Source organism: Oryzias latipes, chromosome 10, assembly GCF_002234675.1.
Source record: "Oryzias latipes chromosome 10, ASM223467v1".
Lineage (NCBI taxonomy): Eukaryota > Metazoa > Chordata > Actinopteri > Beloniformes > Adrianichthyidae > Oryzias > Oryzias latipes.
The window spans coordinates 20,330,831-20,349,674 of NC_019868.2; the positions used below are offsets into that span (position 1 = coordinate 20,330,831).

Below are 18,844 nucleotides of genomic sequence, written 5' to 3' on the forward strand. Positions count from 1 at the left end.
CCATCCTGAAATGTTTATGTACAATTCTGTCTGTGGGGGTTAACTGTGAAATTTGCTGAGCAAGCTGTGGCTCTTGGCGGGATGTTGCCATACTTAGAATTCCAGTCTGATCGGGTCTCTTTGGGCAGGCTTTGTTTGGGTTAATCCTGCTGGAACGTGCAGCCTAGGTGGTGTCGGACTCAAACGGCGGGTATTAAACAGCCGCTCCCCTCACAGTCAGGACGGGGATGCGTGGAAGCTGCAGGTGCAAAGACGGGAGCCATGGCATCGTTCAAGAAGTCCTTTGAGAGCCTGAAAGGGTCGAGTCACTCAGCGGCAAAAGGAATCACAGAAACCACAGGTACTATGCAGAACTATAGGATCTAAAAAAAAAGTTATTATATCGACACTAACATGTCAGTATAATGACATAAACACGTCTGCTTACTGTTATAGTTCTGTTGGCGAGTTGGTCTTAAAAAACAGCTTTTTTTCTGGATCCTTTCCTTTTCTGCTCTGTGGTGTGTATTTAGTGCAAGCAGCTCAAGATGCTGTGCAGCAGGTGGCAGAATCCTCAAAAGAAACAGTTAACACAGGTAAATCTAATTTATTTTTGTTCTGAATGTTGAAACACATGAACTTAAAAATCAAAGCTTTGTGTCCAATGAAAAGCTCTACAAGGCAAAAACAACCCCCACAGAAATAAGGTTAAAATTATTTAAAAAAATGTTCTGTTTCAGGAAAAGAAATCTAGTTACTAAGACATATTTTCTCAAAGTAAGATTATTTTGCTTTTGAAAAACTTTCATAATAAGGTTATTTTTCTTGCAAGACACAAAATAAGAAAAACTCACTAAAACTAGGATAATTTTTTTCAAAAGATTCAGATTATCAGAGATTGGTTTGAAACTGATGGTTTACAGTCCTGTACCAATTATTTTAACACTACTTTCTGAGTTAATTGAACTCAAATTGAACTTAATCTCAAATCTAAAACAAGATTATTATTTTTTAAACTGGAGTATCGCACCAGATGCTCAAGTTTCCAATATCTTAAATCTGAGTGCGTCTTTTAAACCACTTTGTCAATTGGTTTAACTTTTCCAATCTTTCTGTTGCTTCATTCCAACTCTAAAGCTGCGCAAGATGTCAGCAGGCAGAGCCAGGCTGCCATCGGTAAAGCTGCGGACAAAGCCAGCGACACCATCAGGGTCTTTGGACAACAAATGGAAAGCCGAAAGGAATGAGCAGCTCTGACTGAAATGTTTTGTCTCAGCATCCAAAAAAAAAGAATTGCGCTTTTGTTAAACAAACTGCAAAAAAGATATATAAATATATCAAACCTAAATGCTGTGAATGTACCCACACAGCAACCATTCCAGTAGAAAAGTTACATAAGTATATTCTCTTTGCTCTAAATCTGCATTTGTGTTACTTGCTTTTTGGCAGGTTTCTTCACATGTGGTTATTTTTGGGAAATAAATAAAAAAATACCTCCAATTTCTCTCTCAGGTTCATCAAATGTGTTACTCTGCCACATACAGCAGAGATAACACTGAGTAACTGTAGAAGCCCAGTATCTGTGACACATCCCATATTTGCAAAGTGAAGAGCACTCATCAACTTAACACGGTCGTTATTACAAACACATTGCTGAGGAGATGACCTTTGGCGGGCCGATGGTTCCTGCTAAAAGTGTGATGTGAGCCGTCTGCCCTGGTTCTCTACAGCCCACCTCCCTCACTGACAAGATGCGGTTGCTAGGCAACAGCTCTTATTGGTAGCTTAGGATTGGTCGAGGCCTTTGCATTGGATGGCGAATCTGTTTCTGGCAGTACACAGTGTTCTGGTCAGGTTAAGCACACCAGTAAAAACCAATACCAGTGAAGATTTTCCAAAACCAAAGAAGTATAAACATCTTGCATTTCCCACAGCGGTTTTTATCAAAAATCACAGAAGGGAACGTGTGTCAGAAAGCAAAGAGGATGGGTGGAGGAAGGAGCGTGAAACCTTTCGCTTCACAAGTGCCTGCTTGTGTGGGAGGCGCCGCTCTGCTTTCTCCAGGCTCCTTTAGGGTGAACTGCTCTGTTGTCTGTCAAGTACAGTGGCAGCAGAACATTCACCGTGTCTAAAATTTCTCTTATGCCCCCTCCCAAAGTCAGAAAGAGCCTTTCCTGGACTTAACCTGCAGTTGTGTGCTCTTATTTTCCTGCTTGTTAAATTTGTCAAACTGAGAAAACAAGCCAGCATTTTCTTTTTATTATTTTCAACCACCCCCTCATTGGCACATTTTCCCACCCTTCAAAAACTCTTGTAGTGATCACTTGTAATGACGTAAAAGCATTTATCACCTACTTTAGTTTTATTTGATAATTTCTATAGGAAAACCTTCTCAGTCGATGGCAGCTTTATCTGTCTGCTATTGTGCTGCTATATGACAACCTGAAGCTAATTACTATGATTTCCTTATGATTAGAGAGCTGTACAGAGATTTTGTCATTGCATTACCACTCACTGCCAGAACCCAGCCGTGGTTTCCAAGGAAACTGGAAATGTGGAGCTTTTCGCCAGACACAGGCAGAGTCTAAAGAGCGAGGATTGCCTAAGATAGATTCTTCTAGAGCCGAACCTGTAGCCAGTGCAATCAGAATCAATCAAACACGTGAGGACAGATGTCGATCTTGGTTGGTGCGGAGATCTGAAATGTTTGAGGTGAACCTGAAGAAGAGTTGTGGAGAGGCTTCAGTCTGACTTTGGCTGCTGAAGGTATGTCCCCGACTTTAAATTTCATCGCTTTCATGTCATGTTGTTATTTTTGATGCCACAGCATGACTACACGTGCATGTTTTTGGTGCAACGATGAACCAAAATCCCGCTTGCACAGCTTGACTTATAAACAAACAAAAAGGCTGTTAGTATTAGTGTTTACCGTCAGTATTTTTTACTTCTCAGCGCTCTGTGATGCTGAAATGAGAGTGCAACAATAATGTTGCTTGGTCACACATGATCCTTCTTAGTCTTTATTTCTATTTCATTTTGCAGAGTATTGCTTTTATCAGAAAAGCAAGCTGATGTTTTGTTCTTCACTCTTGCGTGGGTTTGCAAAAACAGAATTTCTGTGCTGTGCTTTGCCCAGCAGGTTATTCTTCCACATTAATGCAGACAAAATGGGAAGTCTAAAGAACGAGACGAAAGGTTTGATGGAGGAACATCAGCTTTGTGAGAAGACAGATGATGGAGAAAGGCAGGTAAACTCAAAGCAAAACTCTGCAGGAGATGGACGTTCGTGTCAAGAAGACAATCAGCCAGAACTTTTTCAGAATACCAACTCTGAAGAGGACACAGTGAAAAATGCAATTTCCAAAGAAGTGCTTTCTGAAGAAAAAGGTGATAAAGATGAAATGCCCTGGGCACAGCAGCCTGCAGCAGATGAAGCAACAGCAACAAAAAACAATATAACAATATCTAAAATCCGCCCCAGTGACGGAGAAGCGCAGGACACAGACGCAGTTTTTGAATGCGAAAGTGATGCAGCCACTGACAGCATCTCTCTTCCGGTGCCACTGACTCCAGACCCTTCTGACCCCCGCTCACCAGCCCCCTTCGGGCAAAACCACATTCGCACTCAAGTGAGCTTGGAGGTGGTGCAGTGCCGCTCAGCAGCCACCAGCCCCATGACTCCTCCCCAGGGTGAAAGCTCCTTTTTCTTTCCAAGTACTTTTGGGAAATCTGATGCTGGTGGTGACACCACGGACACTGGCCTGCAGGTGGGTCAGCAGGTGGAGTTTTGCTCTGTTGCCACCTCCCCTATGACCCCAAAAACACCATATGCCACAGCTTTCCCGGCACTGGTTGGAAAAGAAACTGTACAGATGAAGGAAAAGGAGAAAAACGGACAGGAACAGAGTAACAATAGCCAACAAGTGGTTTCGATTGTAACAAGTCAAGAGGAAGTGGAGTCACAGAAAACAAATGCTGTCAAGATGGTCGCTAAAGAATCCGACCCCGTTTCAAGTGGATCTCCAGGGAACGCCAGCACCTTTCTGACGGCTGGGTCACGTGATTCAAAAGGGACTGTGGAGAACAGCAATCAGCAGAACAAGCAACAGAGGATGGGAAGCATGGATCAAGATATTACAATTTTGGTGACACATCATGGTAATAATGAAGACGAGGATGAAGAACAGGCTGATTCATATGTAGTTGAATCAGAGACGATTAAGGTAGATGAATGTGAGGAAGGTCGAGCGAACAAAAATGACGAAAAAAGCACAGATGAAAAGACACATGACACATCAGACCCCGAGCAAAAGCAAAAACAGGCTAAAGAAGAAGGAAAACCATGTATGAGAGCTGAAAGTTTGGAGGTGACTGAAAGAAAAGATGCATGTGAAGAGACGGCAGATGCTTCTCCAATCAAATCTCCAATTCCTGAATCTCCAGCTCCATTCGGCTGCCACAACATCCGCACGCAAGTGAGCCTGGAGGTGGTGCAGTGTCAGTCTGCAGCGACCAGCCCCATGACCCCTCCAGAGGGAGACCAAGCCTTTTGCTTCCCAAGTACTTTTGGGAAATTTGCAGCTGTATGCACAGAAACTAAAGACGCTGAGCTGCAGGTGGGCCAAGAAGTGGAATTCCGCTCTGTTGCTACGGCACCCATGACCCCAAGAACCCCTATTGCTACAACTTTTCCTGATATCAAGAGAGGGGTCAGCATTGAGGAGAAAATAACTGAGGAGGAAGAGAAAAAGGAGCCAGTAACTGAGGATGAAAAAGAAGAACAAGTTAATAAAGATGAAAAGGCAGAGGACAAAGAGGAAACAATAAACTGTAATAATACAGACGACGAGAAGTGTGAGGAACCAGTGCAGGAGGTGAGCTGGGATGAAAAAGGGATGACGTGGGAGGTGTACGGAGCCGTGGTGGAGGTGGCCGTGCTGGGCTCTGCCATCCAGAAACACCTGGAGAAACAGGTGAAGAAGCAAAAGAGGCAGACCTCTTTGCCACCCCCACCTCCGCTCAACCCCTCAGCCACACCCCTCACTACAGAGTTAGTGCAGGGGGGTTCAGGAAAGGGCTGTGGCGGTAAAAGGAGGGAGGACAGGAAAGTGAACCGACGCCGAAGAAACCCTTTCCGCCAGCTGATGGAGAACATGCAGCAGCCGCACTGTTGCTCCAGAGCTCACACCACGGAGTGAGGAGAATCTTCATGAAACATCTGGCAGCAGAAAATGAACTGGAAACTCAAACTCGGCGTGGCATTGAGTCACTTCAGCCTGACGTGATGGGGGAGAGGTGAGAAACAAGTCCTCACAGAAGATAAATAAGCACAAAAGCTTGAAAAGCTTGTTCTTTGAAGCATTACCATAGAGAAACAGCCATACTATTGTGTTTTTTTCCCACTTTTCTCAAGAAATTACTTTTTAATCACTTCACATTGAGTGAATGGACTCCAGGCTGTGACCTGAACATGTTACATCAGCCTCAGCTTTAATGTATTTCTCCATTCAGCTGTCCACTGAGTCATTTGGCTGTTGGTGCTTTTTTATGCACCTAAGACTACATGAGACCATGGCAACCAGCCCTCCTGTTTTCTCACAAGCTCAATACAGACATGAGGAGCATTTCCACTTGAGACTGTGTGGTTTGTTGCTAAATGTTAATTTGATGTGTGTGTAAAAGTAGGCTCTGCCATTAGTGTTGGCTTTTTGTACATTTGATATGCTGCTTTGATTGGTTACATAGTGAAAAATGTGTAGTAATGTTGGGACAGCGCGCACAATTATCTTTTTTTTAAGTGTGTTATTAGTTTTGGCTCTTAACTGTATTTCTGGTGCTGCTAATGATGCTCAGTTGTTACTTGTGTGATGGAAATTGCTTATAATTTTAAGATGTTCACAGATTTATCGTCCACATTCGAAGAGAAACTGATTTTATTCACAGATTGCACTCGTGATACATTCACTCGGTTGTGAGTAAACAGTAAAGCCATCTTTTTCCATCTGCTGCTGGCAGAAAGACACTGAACAAAGTCTCGTTTCAGCAGCAGGAGCTCAGAACTGAGAGCAAACACTGGTAAATGAACTAAGATTTTCACAAACAATGATTCATCTTGCATACTCAAATCAAACAATCTTGTATTTTTTTTTTCATTTTTTGGTTATTTTATTAGTGTCTGCAAATGATTAATGGGATAACAAAGCCTATTTACAGATTATTTCAAAGAAAACCAAACAGCTTTACGCAATTGCTTAAATAAAGTGATTCTTTTGCTTGACGTAATTGCTTGTGTTCAAATGTTAGCAATAGAACTTTTTGAGAAAAATAAAATGTTAATCTTTATCTAAATCCCTGAGTTTGACAACAAATGTCATCATTTATCCTTGTGGGTTTATTTTTCAAACCTAGTCTTTGCTCTGTTGTCTTGTTTGTGAAGTTAAAAATTCTAAGCCCAGATAAAAGATGAAAATAACAAAATCGACCTTTATGTTCCATTTTAGTCTGCTTCCGCACAAGTTTCAATAATTTGTTGCTTATGAGCCAGGACTCATGCATTTTTCACTCAACAATACATCGGTAAAAGTAAAACAGAGTTCCAATTGAAATGGAGATCTTCATCCAACAAAAGATAACTAAGATCTTGGATTTGGTTTTCTTGATTCTGTCCATTTGTGGAATTATTCTTTTATTTCCATCACAGATCTGTTGTGTCAAATGCCGGGTTAATGAAACCAACTTGAGGGTTGTTGGCTGATTTATTCTTGCCCAGCCGGGCTAACGCATCAAAAGCTTCACCGTCCTCTGATGACTCATCATCACTTTTTTTCTCCTTCATCGTGACCTGTTTATTGTAGAACGGACACGTTTTTAGCATACAATTGCATCTCAGTGTTGCGAGCTGCAAGTGAAAATCAGTTTGTAAATAAGAACTCACCGAGCCACTGTCAATAAAGTCACTGTTGTCCAGAGAGTTCAGGCTGAGGTTAAAAGAGGAAAAAAATAAGTTATTTTATTAAGATGGAAGAATGCAATATAGAAAGATGTGATTTGTGTTTTGTTGGATTTCATTTACCACATAAGTTAGTTTTGAAAAAAAATCTAGAAATAGAGCAATCTGAAAAAAATAGGGGGGAAGTTATCTTTACCTGACTTTGTCCACATCTGAGGTCTGCTCATCTATGTCCAGGGATATCATGGTGTCGTAGTGGAGATTAAGCACTGGATTAGCTCTGTCAATGAGAATACAAAAGAAGAGTTATGCGTTCACGTCTAAGACTTCTTCAAAGTTAGTCATACGTCTTGCTGAAAGTGTTCCCTCACCCTTCCATCGTGTACTTGTTGGTTCCAGGAACCACCGGCCCTCCTTTCTGGTTGTCAGAATTCACAGTGGATTTCATGGCTTCAGCGGCCTTCAGCTTCCTCCTGTAGCTGTTGTGGGAAATGAGAACACTCATTGATTATTTGAAGTCAAAGCTAATTCAAAAAGTATTTTATACCAAATTGATTATCTTACTTCCTGCGAGTGCACAGAAGCGAAGTGGTGAGGACAATCATTACAATGATGAGGCCTCCCAGAATCCCAAGCAGAGCGTATTTCACAGGGTCTCCTGGATCTTCTTTTTCAGAAACCTCCGTCTAAGAAACAGGTGAGCAATCCTTCCTTAGTCCATTAATGTCTATTTGGGTCATGGATACACAAGAGGCCCTCATTTTCACAAAACTATCGACCAAACTCCCCACACTTACAATGCTGCTGAGACCGAGCGCTTTCAGTTCTTCAAAATGTTCAGGATCAGCAAGCCCCTTATCCACATCACTGGTGCTGAGAGGCACTCCATTGGAGTAAACAAAATAAGCCACTATAACCGTCTTCTCAATATTCCTGAGAGAAGAATGCAGAACAATCACTCATCCAAATTAACAAACACAGATCCATTGTGTTTGCAGCTTGAAGAGCAAAAATGATCTTTTTGCTTCAAATAAAAAAATTATTTTGGCCAAAGGATCACTCGCACCACCTAGTGAACAAAAAGAGGATGTGCAGGAAATAAAATAGAATAGAATGGAATGGATAGCTTTTATTGTCATTACCCATGAAATTCAAGAACAGTTCTTTTTAATGCGGGCAGTCAATACAGACAAATAAATAGGATAAAAATCAGATTTAAAAATGTGTAAGAATCAAACAAATGTGCAAGAATCAAAGGGAAATTCTGTAAGAATCAGGCGGCTTGTACTGTCAGAGCCCACCAAAAGGCAGTAGACTGAAACGGTCTGATTGGGACTTATTTTGTCCTTTACTTGTGATTTAGAACCTTTGTTTTATAAATAACTAAATGGGACATCAAGGCCAAGAAACTTGCCTGGATTGTGAACCAATCTCCGATCTAATGGCGACAATTTTTACATGTGCATCTGTGGCTCTTTCAAGTGCCCTGGTAAAACAGGAGAAAAAAACAATTAGTCAAAGTAACACAAGTTAAAATGCGCTTATACTTCTGGGATTTGTGCTTTGCAGAAAGCCAGAAATGCACCTTGTGATTTGAAAGAGCTTGCTCTGAACCTCCACTTCTGAAATTCCAAACTCCAGTTCAACTTTAAAGGTTTCATCAATGTTGAAAATCTGCAAAAAGGACAAACACTTTCCATACTTGTGCACTGTTGAAATTGCAAAGAAGTGATTCCCAAAGCAACTTTCAATCGCTCACTTTCAGGACAGTGTCTGTGTGGAGCCCGCCTTTATCCGTCGCTCTCACTGTTACCAAATATCTCCCTCGGACAGTCATGTCAAGGCTTTCTGTAGTTCTGTGGAAAGAACAGAGTTGTGTTTACTCACAATACCCCACTTAAAAACAGAAGACCATGTACAGTAAGATTTAGGTTTTTTAAATGGCTTTGTACTCACTGAATAATACCAATAAAAGTGTCCTGTTGCTGCGTAGTGACAGCCTCAAACAGTAGCTTCCTGTCAGCAGTCTCATTTTTGTCGTTCTCAAACTGGACTACTGTGACTTCAAAGTCAATCTGTCTGTTTAATCCAGAATCTTTGTCTGAAGCCTGGTAGCACCAGAAGGCATGTGAGCAAATGTGGAAGCTGTGTTTGAAGTCATGAAATGTCATCATTGGACAACATTTACTTTATACTTACTGTGACTCGTGCAACAGATGTCCCTGTACTTGCCGTTTCGGCCACCACAACTAATGTAAAAGGCAGACAAATGACCTTAACCTTACAACCACCACTTGTACAGTTGAATCACTTAAAATATGGATTTCATAAGAAAGTATGTGAGGATGGTTCCTCTGTGTTTCAAAAAGAGTTATCTGGATCTATCTATCTATCTATCTATCTATCTATCTATCTATCTATCTATCTATCTATCTATCTATCTATCTATCTATCTATCTATCTATCTATCTATCTATCTATCTATCTATCTATCTATCTATCTATCTATCATCTATCTATCTATCTATCTATCTATCTATCTATCTATCTATCTATCTATCTATCTATCTATCTATCTATCTATCTATCTATCTATCTATCTATCTATCTATCTATCTATCTATCTATCTATCTATCTATCTATCTATCTATCTATCTATCTATCTATCTATCTATCTATCTATCTATCCATCCATCTATCCATCCATCCATCTATCTATATTTATCTGTTGTTTGTCTTGTTTAGTTTTAATTTTGCTTTGTTTGCTTGAAATAAACCATTTCCAAACCCAAATCTAAACTTGTTTGTCAAAATAATTTTGGCTTCTTATTTTAAATTCCTGTGTGCATTTTCCTGATTCTTATTTCAAGTAATTGTTTTTAGTTAATTTTAAAATTAGTCAGTCTATCAACGTTTGTGTATGTTGACTTTTAATTCATACTCACCATAAACACTATCTGAGTAAATGAATTCTGGAGCGTTGTCATTGATGTCTTCAATGTTGATTTCCATTTTTCCTGAAAGGATGCCAGAGATAAATGATGGTAAACCGAATTTAGTCCAAGTTGTTGCACTTTCATTTTATGGTTTTCTTATTTTCTATTCATACTTATGCATTTATATTGCATTTAAAAAAGACAGAATACCTGGAATAGCACTGTTGTTTTCCCCTTTCTCAGTGTATTTGTCCACCACCTGAGCCTCCACCAGCGCTAGGTCACACACTTCATAATCCAAAACATAGTCTAGATCGAGTAGAACCTCCCCTGCTGGGTTTAGGGTAAAAAAGCTGCAGGGTTCCCAGATGCCACTGCACCTGCAGTTGACTGACTCTAGCTCATAAACCAAGGAGTGGTTTCCATCTTTGTCCTGTGCTGTAAATTTCCCTACAGGGTCAGTGATGGTGGTGTTCTCCTTCACATTCAAGGGTGCTACTTGGTCGAACTCGGGCCTCTCATCATTCACATCCACCACATTCACCTCCACCAGGACGTCGTCTTTCTCATTTCCAAGATCCAATGCCTCCACCTTCAGTGTGAAACTTTTGCGGGAGCTCTCGTAGTCCAGCTCGATGTCTGGGTCCACAGAGATGTCTCCTTTGTAGCCCTCGGTATGGAGAGAGCTCTGAACAATGAAGCTGCCGAAGCCCCCATCAATGATGCGGAAAGAAATTCGGTTAAAGTTGGAACTTTGATCCAAATCCTCGGCGTAAACGGACCCCACAAGTGCACCTGATGGAAGCCACAAAACAATATAATTTCCAATCCTGGTAGTGAAAATTTAAAACTCTTCTAATGAAAATCTTTACCTTTCTGTCCTTCTTTTACAGAGAAAGTATAAGAAGGGGATTTAAACGCTGGCACATTGTCGTTGACATCCTGAGATGCATTTAAAAAAAAAACACCTGTTAAAATCCTCACCTGAGGTTGTTGCATCAGTTCTAATCAGCTGCTCATAGTTTTACCTCTACGCTGATGGTAACTGGAACACTGCTGAACAGTTTTGGATCTCCCTGGTCTGTGGCAACAACAGTGAGTTGGATTCTCCCGTTCAGTTCTGGATCCAGTGCCTCCCGATCCAGACCTTTACTGTTGATTAAAATGCCTGTGTCTGGGTTGATGGTGAAAGAGGGACTATAAGTGCTGGGCTTGATGCTGAACTTAATTTGGCTGTTGACTGTATCTGGTTCATCTGCATCTGTAGCCTGTCCACAGCAGAGACACATAAGCAAACAGTTAAACTTTATTAATTCATCTGCGATCCTTTCCCAATGGCAGTATAAGCACAGTCAAGTTAAAATCATAAATTTGCCATGTTTCTGGAGCATAAACGTTTTTTGAATTTATTTTCAGCTATAATTAATTCTTCGGTTTTGCATTCGTAGATGATAAATTAAGGTAATTTTGGAGCATATTTGCATCAACAGGCATCAATGGGGCTAAAAATTGATGACAGTTGGATGAGTCCTGGCTAACAGTCAGATTCAAATTTGTGTACAGTAAAAAAAAAAAAGCAAGGTAAAATGGTCATGGACTTGTTTCCTTTTATTGATGCACACCCTTCTTCCTTCGTCAAATCCACTAGTTAAACATTTATAAAAAAAAGTGTTAAAGACATTGACATTTAGTGAATAAATAAAAATTGTGAAAAGTAGAAATGTCATATTTATTTGGCTCCATTTATGATGATTACAATATTTTTAATCATCTTTTCAAACCCTGACAAGTTAATTCTGGAACAAGTTATTATGACCATGTGTTTTCACTATTATTGTAATATCATATCACCAGAAGTCTACGCTTTATCTAAAATTCAACTTAGGTGAAAACATTTTTAAAAGGCTTAAAAACATATATGCTAAATAATTAATTTTCTTTTGTTTTATTTTGAAAAAAGTGAAATGTTTTGTTGTAAAGCGTGTAACCCTTGTGCTATCCTTGGCACTTTAACGTTTGGAGTTGGGTCATCTAGACCCACCAGACAGTGATCTGAACCTTTTTTACCTTTAAACAGTCATTCATTTATTTGTATATGTTTGCTATTTTTCCAGTGCTTTTGCATTTGTAAACACCAACTGTGTGCTATTCTGTTGTTTTGATTAGCTATAAGTGATACATCGACAATTCGTGACAACAAAGTGTTTATTTTAACTGTAACTTTTTAAGATTTGAGACTTGGATTAGCAAAACGGGATTTGCAAGTATCTCTCGTGTGATAAACCTTCATAAAAAACTTTGAATGAAGGAATTAATTAATTGAACTTAAATTGGTCCCACAACGGGGAAAAGAAATTAAAGTTTATATAAAGTTTTTATTCTATTCGGTTGTATTCTATTCTATTCTACTTGATTCTAAATTGATTTGTTACCATAACTCCAAGAAACAACAGATCTTGTCCTCCTGTCGTAACACTTACTTCTATCTTGACTTGAACATTATTTCCCTCTTCAACAAACTCCAGGTAAGACTCTCGGTTCATCACCGGAGTCTTGTCATTAATATCAGTCAAAGTGATCTCCAGCACTGTGGTCCCAGGCTTCGTTTCTGAGTCCAAGGCCTGCAGAGTGGCTGTGTACAGAGATCTTAGCTCCCGATCCAGCAGATCTGAGTTCTTAACGTAGACTTCCCCTGTAGTGGGCTTCACATCAAAATATTGTCGGCTAAAACACAGATGCAGAATATTTAGTTTTGTTACGTCGTGTTAAAATATGCAGATACATGTAAAGTATGTAAGGGTGAAGCGTAAACATACATGTTTTCTGGAAGAAGTTTGTAAGTAATTTTCCCTTGATCCATTGTGTCAGGATCAGTTGCCTATTGAAAGAAAAAAAGAATGAAACTATGATAACCTTTACTATATAGGGACTGGATTGTTGTCGGGAACTTACAGTTATGGTTTCTAGAACCGTATCAACAGCAGAGTGTTCAGCAATGCTCAGTTTGTACGTATCCTCAGGGAATACAGGGCTGTTGTCATTGGTGTCCTTTATGTTTATCGTAACTGTAGCAGTGGACCGGAAAGTAGTCTCCTCGTCATCGAAGGCAACCACCTAGAACATGACACGTGCATGGAAAAGCATCCTAAAAGCCTCCCTAAGCCTCAACAACCACACTTGAGGTGACAAAGAATTGTAGGCAATCCTGTTTTAACATTTACCTGAAGAACTATTTGTTGAACTTTTTCAAAATCCAGTTTTTCTGTTTGCTTGACGAGAAGCTGGACGACTGTGTCAACGGTGGTGAAGGAGGGCTCCACAGAAAACACATCTTTGTCCGGTCCCTCCAGAATTAGCTGAGTTCGAGAGTTCTGTGAAATCAAAGAGGATGTGAACAGGCTTGGATTGAAAAAAACACCTTCTGAGCTCATTCGTTTTTTTCTTGTAAAATAACGAGGTTTGACATTGATTTCCTACCCTGTCAGGATCTCTGACTGTCATGTCAAAGGAGATGGATCCCAGAGAATGTTCCAACACCTCCCCTGTGAATTGGGAGGTGACAACGCAAGTCTCTGCACACTTATAGAAGTCTGGTTTGTTGTCGTTGATGTCCTGAATGCTGATATCAAAAGTTGTTGTTGTGCTGGCTTTGACCCCGTGGATGTTGTCGTTAGTTTCAGTGGCCTGCAACATAACATATCACTTACCTAAATGTATTTATTACTTAAAATTAATATTTTAATAATAAAAGCAGCTTAAAATGAGTTCAAACATTGTGGATATTTTTGTAAATGTATTTTTGTCCTGCACAAGGCTCTACTTTTGCAGGACTCGGACTATTTTTATCTTTACCTTCACAGTCAGGGTCACTGTATCACCAACAACTTCTCTGTCAATATCTCCTTTGACCAAAATGACGCCAGTATTGCCAGAGATTTCAAACAGGCCTGGTGGTGTGGATTCTGTGAAATTCAGCGATGGGAAAATGTGATTTTGCCCTTGAAGAAAAAATAAATAAAGAAGTTTTCTCTATCTTAAGTCGTTTCAGCTCACCTTCAATGGTATAAATCATGGGGTCATCCACTCCTGTGTCCGGGTCAAAGGCATTCACTTCTAACACTGAATGACCCTGTCAAAAGACAAAAAAAAGAAAAAAAATTATAGAATTAGATGTATTAGTGGAATATTTATTTTTTCAATGATAAAAAAAAATCCTGTGGCACTTACCACACCTGTGTGTTCTAAGACTGCCCCTGAATATGGCGTCCCAACAAACTGCGGGTCGAGGTCTGGCATGTCCACAACCGTGACGATGGAGAAAATATTGCTTGAGAGGATAATCACGTCCTCAGTATTACATTTGCCTCCACCATCCTGTCACAAGGGAAAAAGAGTCACTCAGGTGTTGATACAGTATACAGTGATGCCTGTCAAGTGATCTAAAATTATTTACATTAATGAAATTGGAGTGCCTATGAGCGTTGAAGATGGATAATTGATCCAATGCCATCCATATACCATCTTCCAGACCCCCTTATCAATTTCAATATCACGGAGTTGGTGGAGCCTATCCAAGCTAGTGTTGGGTAAAGGAAGGCCAACTCTGGAGGGGTTGCCAATACCACTGTAATAAATTCAGGTTGGGTCACCTCTTATCACTAAAGTCAGATGACCTACTTCTGTTTTTCAGTTACATTTGTTTATTTAATATTGGTTTGGTTGCCAGTTGCAATTGCTCTCAGGAAGTACACTAATAGATGGTTATGCAACTATAATCAACTGTTACCTGATTACTTGAAATAATAATGATATTTGTTTATTTCATTTTTATTCTTTGTTTCGTAATAATTGCCATGTCTCGAAGTGAAGGATTATGTCATTAGGTTTATTGATAAAATACTTTTATAATTTACTTTAAAAAAAAGGAAATAATAATAACAAAAAGTATTGTCAATATTGTTCAAATCTTATAACAAAGGCTCAAAATGTAATGGAACTATAAACAAATCCAGAAATATATTCTTACTATAAGGATTGGTATTTGGTCTTAAAAGTTTTTTGCCAAAAATATTTTTAGCTCAGACCTTATAAAATCTTGTAGTTGAGACAAATGATGTTTAAGCTCATGTTTAAACTCACAGTTGCAGTAATCTGGAGCCGATAGAAGGTACCCAGGGTGTTGTAGTTGAGTTTTCCCTTTAATTTTACTTCACCAGTCGTGCTAACAATATCAAAAAGACCCACGCCATTGCTTGGAGTGACCTGGAAAAAAAATCTTAGTTGGCATGACATTATAAAATTACAAGACTTTTTTTCCACTCCTTTTTCTGTTACCATTGTGATGCTGTAACTAACAACACCAGCAGCTCCAGTGTCTGCATCATTGGCTGAAACCTTGAACAGAGATGAACCTACAGCAGTGGTCTAAAAAAAAAGAACAAAGATTTTAAAAAAACTATAACAAATATCTGCCTCTAATTAGGTTAAAATATTAACATCACTCACTTCAGGAATAGAAATGTCATAAGACGGCTGATCAAATATGGGTCTGTTGTCATTGGCATCCAATAAGATTAGGGTTAGGTCTCCTGGAGTCTAAAATACATGTAGTTTAGGGTAATAAAGTAAAGAAATTCACAAAAAGTCAATAAATAGAAGTAAACAAAGCAATATTTTACCTGATTGGGACCGTCAGAGACGATGACTTGAAGTGCCATTACATTTGTACTCTAAAACAAAAAGATAATGCATTGTCAAGTGAAAGTCTCCAAATGAAGAAAAGTTGTTCAGACCTATGGTAATGTACCTCTCTATCAAGTGGGATTTTTACTGCTACATGTCCCGTGGCTGCATTAACTTCAAAGTATGCCGCGTTGGATCCAGACAGTGTGTATGTCAGCGGGTCATTGTCTTCATCTGTTGCTTCGATTTGAAATGCAATGGCACCTGTTCATTGACACCAGTGCAATTACATTAAAAACATGGGCCAGGTTTAAAAAAAAGGGGAAACAAAGCTGTCATTTTCAAAATTCCCACGTACCTATCGCAAAATCTTCACACACGTTGTAAACAAACGTAGTTATTGTAGGGCTGCTGTTAGCTGCAAAAAAAAAAATGAAAAAAATAGGTAAATATGCAAACAAAAAAGTATAAAAAGAAAATAAAACCAGCTAAATACTCACCTTTTATTAAGCTGACAAGGGACAACAGTAGGATCACTCCTGTGATGCCCCTCATGTCTGAAAATAACAACACGTAGAGGAGAAAAAAGGTCAAAATAAAGCTACTAGTGACCAAATTAGTAACTACGACTTCCCAAGTTGGTAAACACAAGTGCAAAAATATCAGTTTTAAAAAGTTTCATTCTAACAACTTAATGTTTTGCTAAAGACAAAACAGTCAACTTTGAAATGAATGTGTCAGCGTCCCTATGAACAAAGCAATGAGCCCGACTTATATAAGTTAAAATTTAAACGCTTATTCCATGTTTGACCACACCTATGAACTACAGCAATCACGGCACAGCAGGTCATCTAAGTACAGTTTCGTTTGTAAAAAAGTACAACAACCTCCAGGTCTTGTCAAACCTAAAGTTCACCGTAAAAAAGAAATGTATATCGATTGATTGTGACTGAAGACCGTTTTTTCTGTGCCAACAAATCAATTTTTTTCAATAGCTTTGTATTTCCATAAGAGCATTCAAAATCCTACTAGGGTTAAGATCAATATTTAATCAATTTTAGACCCCCCAACAAGTGGTATTTTTCTCTTAATGAAAATCAGATCATTTTAAATTTGTTCATATTATTACGTTTTATATATGCCTCCTACCCATAAAATACTTTAATTATCAGTGTTTTTCAAATTCACTTGAATACATTTTATAGAAAGTTTGGAGATGTACCTCATTTACAGACAAACACCTATGATCTCACATATTTGTTATTAAAAATATACAAATATCAAATATATCCATTTTTTCGGGGGATTGGTGGTTTTAAAAAATCCTTTTTCTTTTTTTTTTTTTTGATGGACAAGCAAAGGTTGAATTAGATGGTTAAATCATCCAGAGGATGTTTTTTTATAAACTTGAAAAGAACATTTTTTAATCCAAACTTAAATCTTTACAAAACCACACCTAATACAAGTTTTCATTTTAAAAATATTTGTGTTATTTTATCCCAAACAACCATAAATTATAGACTAAAAAGGCTTTCAGATGAAGCATTGAGGCTTACCGGACAGCATTCGCAGAGGGTTTCGATGTTCTGATGTTCAGGTGAGACCTTTGGCTCTTGTTCCTCCTGGAGATAGTCGTGTCAGAGTTGTAAACATAAATGATTAACGCAAATTGAGATGTACAAGCAACAGCCTCCACCTCACTCCCTCCCTTCCTGCACTCAATAGAGTTCAATAAAAAAAACAATAAAAGATGCTCGATGGAATCAAAAAGATAAGATGTGTTAACTCTTACAAGCCGCAAATCACAAGAAGGTTCTAGCTGAGCAGTAAATAAAATGTTCATCTCAGTTATCATTTCCCGATCCACCCTCTTAGAAGCACTGTGCCGTACTGGTACTGAACACCAAAACCACAGTCAGAATCTGATCAACCCTTGTCTCTGAATGGATGCTTCTGTTGTGACGACACCAGATTTTTGGTTCTGCTGAGTACACTCAATGTGAACTGGGGCCTTGTCTCATCAGAACCAATCAGTGGGTCCACGTGTTGTCCAGAAGCCTATTCTTTTACTGGGCCCTCCCCCCTGTTTAGTAGGTCCCCTACTAATTAAGGGGCACAAGACAAAGCAGTATATTCTGTTGCACCCATCGCTTTCACTCAGAAGCCGACATTTGCCTCAAAACAAAAGCGGCTCAGCTCACTGCTGAGACAAATTGTTCCACTAAAACAGTCTTCAAAGTGGAAGAAAAACTCTAAACATGCGAACCCCTGTATTTTGATTTCTATTTTTAATTTTCAAAATGTATACTTTAAAGAACAAGTTGACCACAGAACATGAGATAAAATTATAGTGTTCTTTAAGAGTTCTACACATCTGGAGTTATTCCTTTTGCATGGAAATCATCCTAATCAAAGTATCATTTATCTGGTAAGTCAAATGCCAAAAAAGAGACGATTCTCTCCTTATTATCACCTACATTTTGTGAAACTCAAGAATTAGGCAATTTTGAATTTTAAAAAATTGCTATTCTGTTGCCAAAATGAAACAGTTTTTATTTATAAAATACATCAATACAGAAAGAAGAATCTCTGCAGATACAGTAAGTGAGCGTTTGATTTTTTTCTTATAACTTTTTACTACTTTTAAAGTTCTAACTTTGGCAGCAAGTAAACTTTTAGATTTCACTAATCTAAAAATGGTCTCTGTGGATTAACTTTTGTCAGTGTGTTTTACCTCCTCCAAAGCTACCTTACATCTCAGGGTAAGTGTGGTCAGTTTGTCCTAAATCTACCAATTTGTCACAACACTTCCTAAATGTTTTGAACATTTACCCCTTGTGCTATCCTAGGCACTTTAACGTTGGGAGTTGGGTCATCTAGACCCACTAGACAGTGCTGTGAACCTTTTTTCTTCAATGATTTGTGATCTTCACTGGTGTCCATGGATTACATGAAATCTTTCCACCTTTATCCACCTTTGTCATGGTAGGAATAACACGTCAATGTCAGGGTGGGGTCATCTAAGATAGCACAAGGGTTAAAAACAAGAAAAATCATTTTATAAAAAAGCATAGCAGTTCTCTTAAAATTGTTTTGTTGGAATTACTTCAAAATATAACACTTATGAAGAGGGTTTGATTATATATTTTTATCTAAGTAGACTTTGGTTTATGACTTACAGGACTGGTCACAAAAGTGTTTCTCCTGAGCAGTAACCAAACATATCTATGGGCGGGGAAATAAACAACTTGTTTTTATTGGACTAAATGATGTCACATTTTTCCAAGTCCACCCTGA

At 38.8% G+C, this 18,844-nt stretch overlaps 2 protein-coding genes across 3 annotated transcripts; one reads left to right on the top strand and one right to left on the bottom strand.

The window, feature by feature from the left end:
- The first annotated feature begins 37 nt into the window (after positions 1-37).
- gprin1 (G protein regulated inducer of neurite outgrowth 1) lies at positions 38-6,348 on the top strand. 2 transcript variants are annotated; one of them, XM_020706700.2, is made up of 4 exons: positions 38-340; positions 513-575; positions 1,117-2,745; positions 3,116-6,348. In XM_020706700.2, exon 4 carries the CDS (start codon positions 3,147-3,149, stop codon positions 5,175-5,177), a length of 2,031 nt encoding a protein of 676 aa, XP_020562359.1. In that variant the 5' UTR covers positions 38-340; positions 513-575; positions 1,117-2,745; positions 3,116-3,146; the 3' UTR covers positions 5,178-6,348. The 2 variants fall into 2 exon arrangements, with proteins under 2 accessions (XP_020562359.1, XP_020562360.1); XM_020706701.2 differs by having other exon boundaries at positions 39-340; positions 3,119-6,348.
- Positions 5,895-17,434, bottom strand: cdhr2 (cadherin related family member 2). The gene is made up of 31 exons (XM_004073521.3): positions 17,104-17,434; positions 16,048-16,104; positions 15,906-15,965; positions 15,672-15,811; positions 15,544-15,594; positions 15,371-15,460; positions 15,200-15,289; positions 15,005-15,127; positions 14,093-14,239; positions 13,919-13,994; positions 13,718-13,827; positions 13,343-13,549; positions 13,087-13,236; positions 12,818-12,979; positions 12,682-12,743; positions 12,346-12,589; positions 10,894-11,133; positions 10,738-10,807; positions 10,076-10,660; positions 9,875-9,946; positions 9,128-9,177; positions 8,885-9,036; positions 8,688-8,784; positions 8,514-8,602; positions 8,343-8,414; positions 7,726-7,861; positions 7,493-7,614; positions 7,300-7,407; positions 7,125-7,208; positions 6,914-6,956; positions 5,895-6,820 (listed from the first exon to the last, which is right to left on the bottom strand). The coding sequence occupies exons 1-31, from the start codon at positions 17,111-17,113 to the stop codon at positions 6,674-6,676; spliced, it is 3,846 nt and encodes a 1,281-aa protein (XP_004073569.1). The 5' UTR covers positions 17,114-17,434; the 3' UTR covers positions 5,895-6,673.
- Between the last annotated feature and the right edge of the window lie 1,410 nt (positions 17,435-18,844).

Excerpts from the sequence above, each read along its gene's own strand:
- gprin1 (XM_020706700.2), top strand. The coding sequence starts at position 3,147 with ATGGGAAGTCTAAAGAACGAGACGAAAGGTTTGATGGAGGAACATCAG.
- cdhr2 (XM_004073521.3), bottom strand. Across the intron at positions 15,966-16,047 it reads CCTTGTCAGCTTAATAAAAG|CTAACAGCAGCCCTACAATA; the intron begins GTGAGTATTTAG and ends TTTTTTTTGCAG. Across the intron at positions 6,821-6,913 it reads ACTTTATTGACAGTGGCTCG|GTCACGATGAAGGAGAAAAA; the intron begins GTGAGTTCTTAT and ends TACAATAAACAG.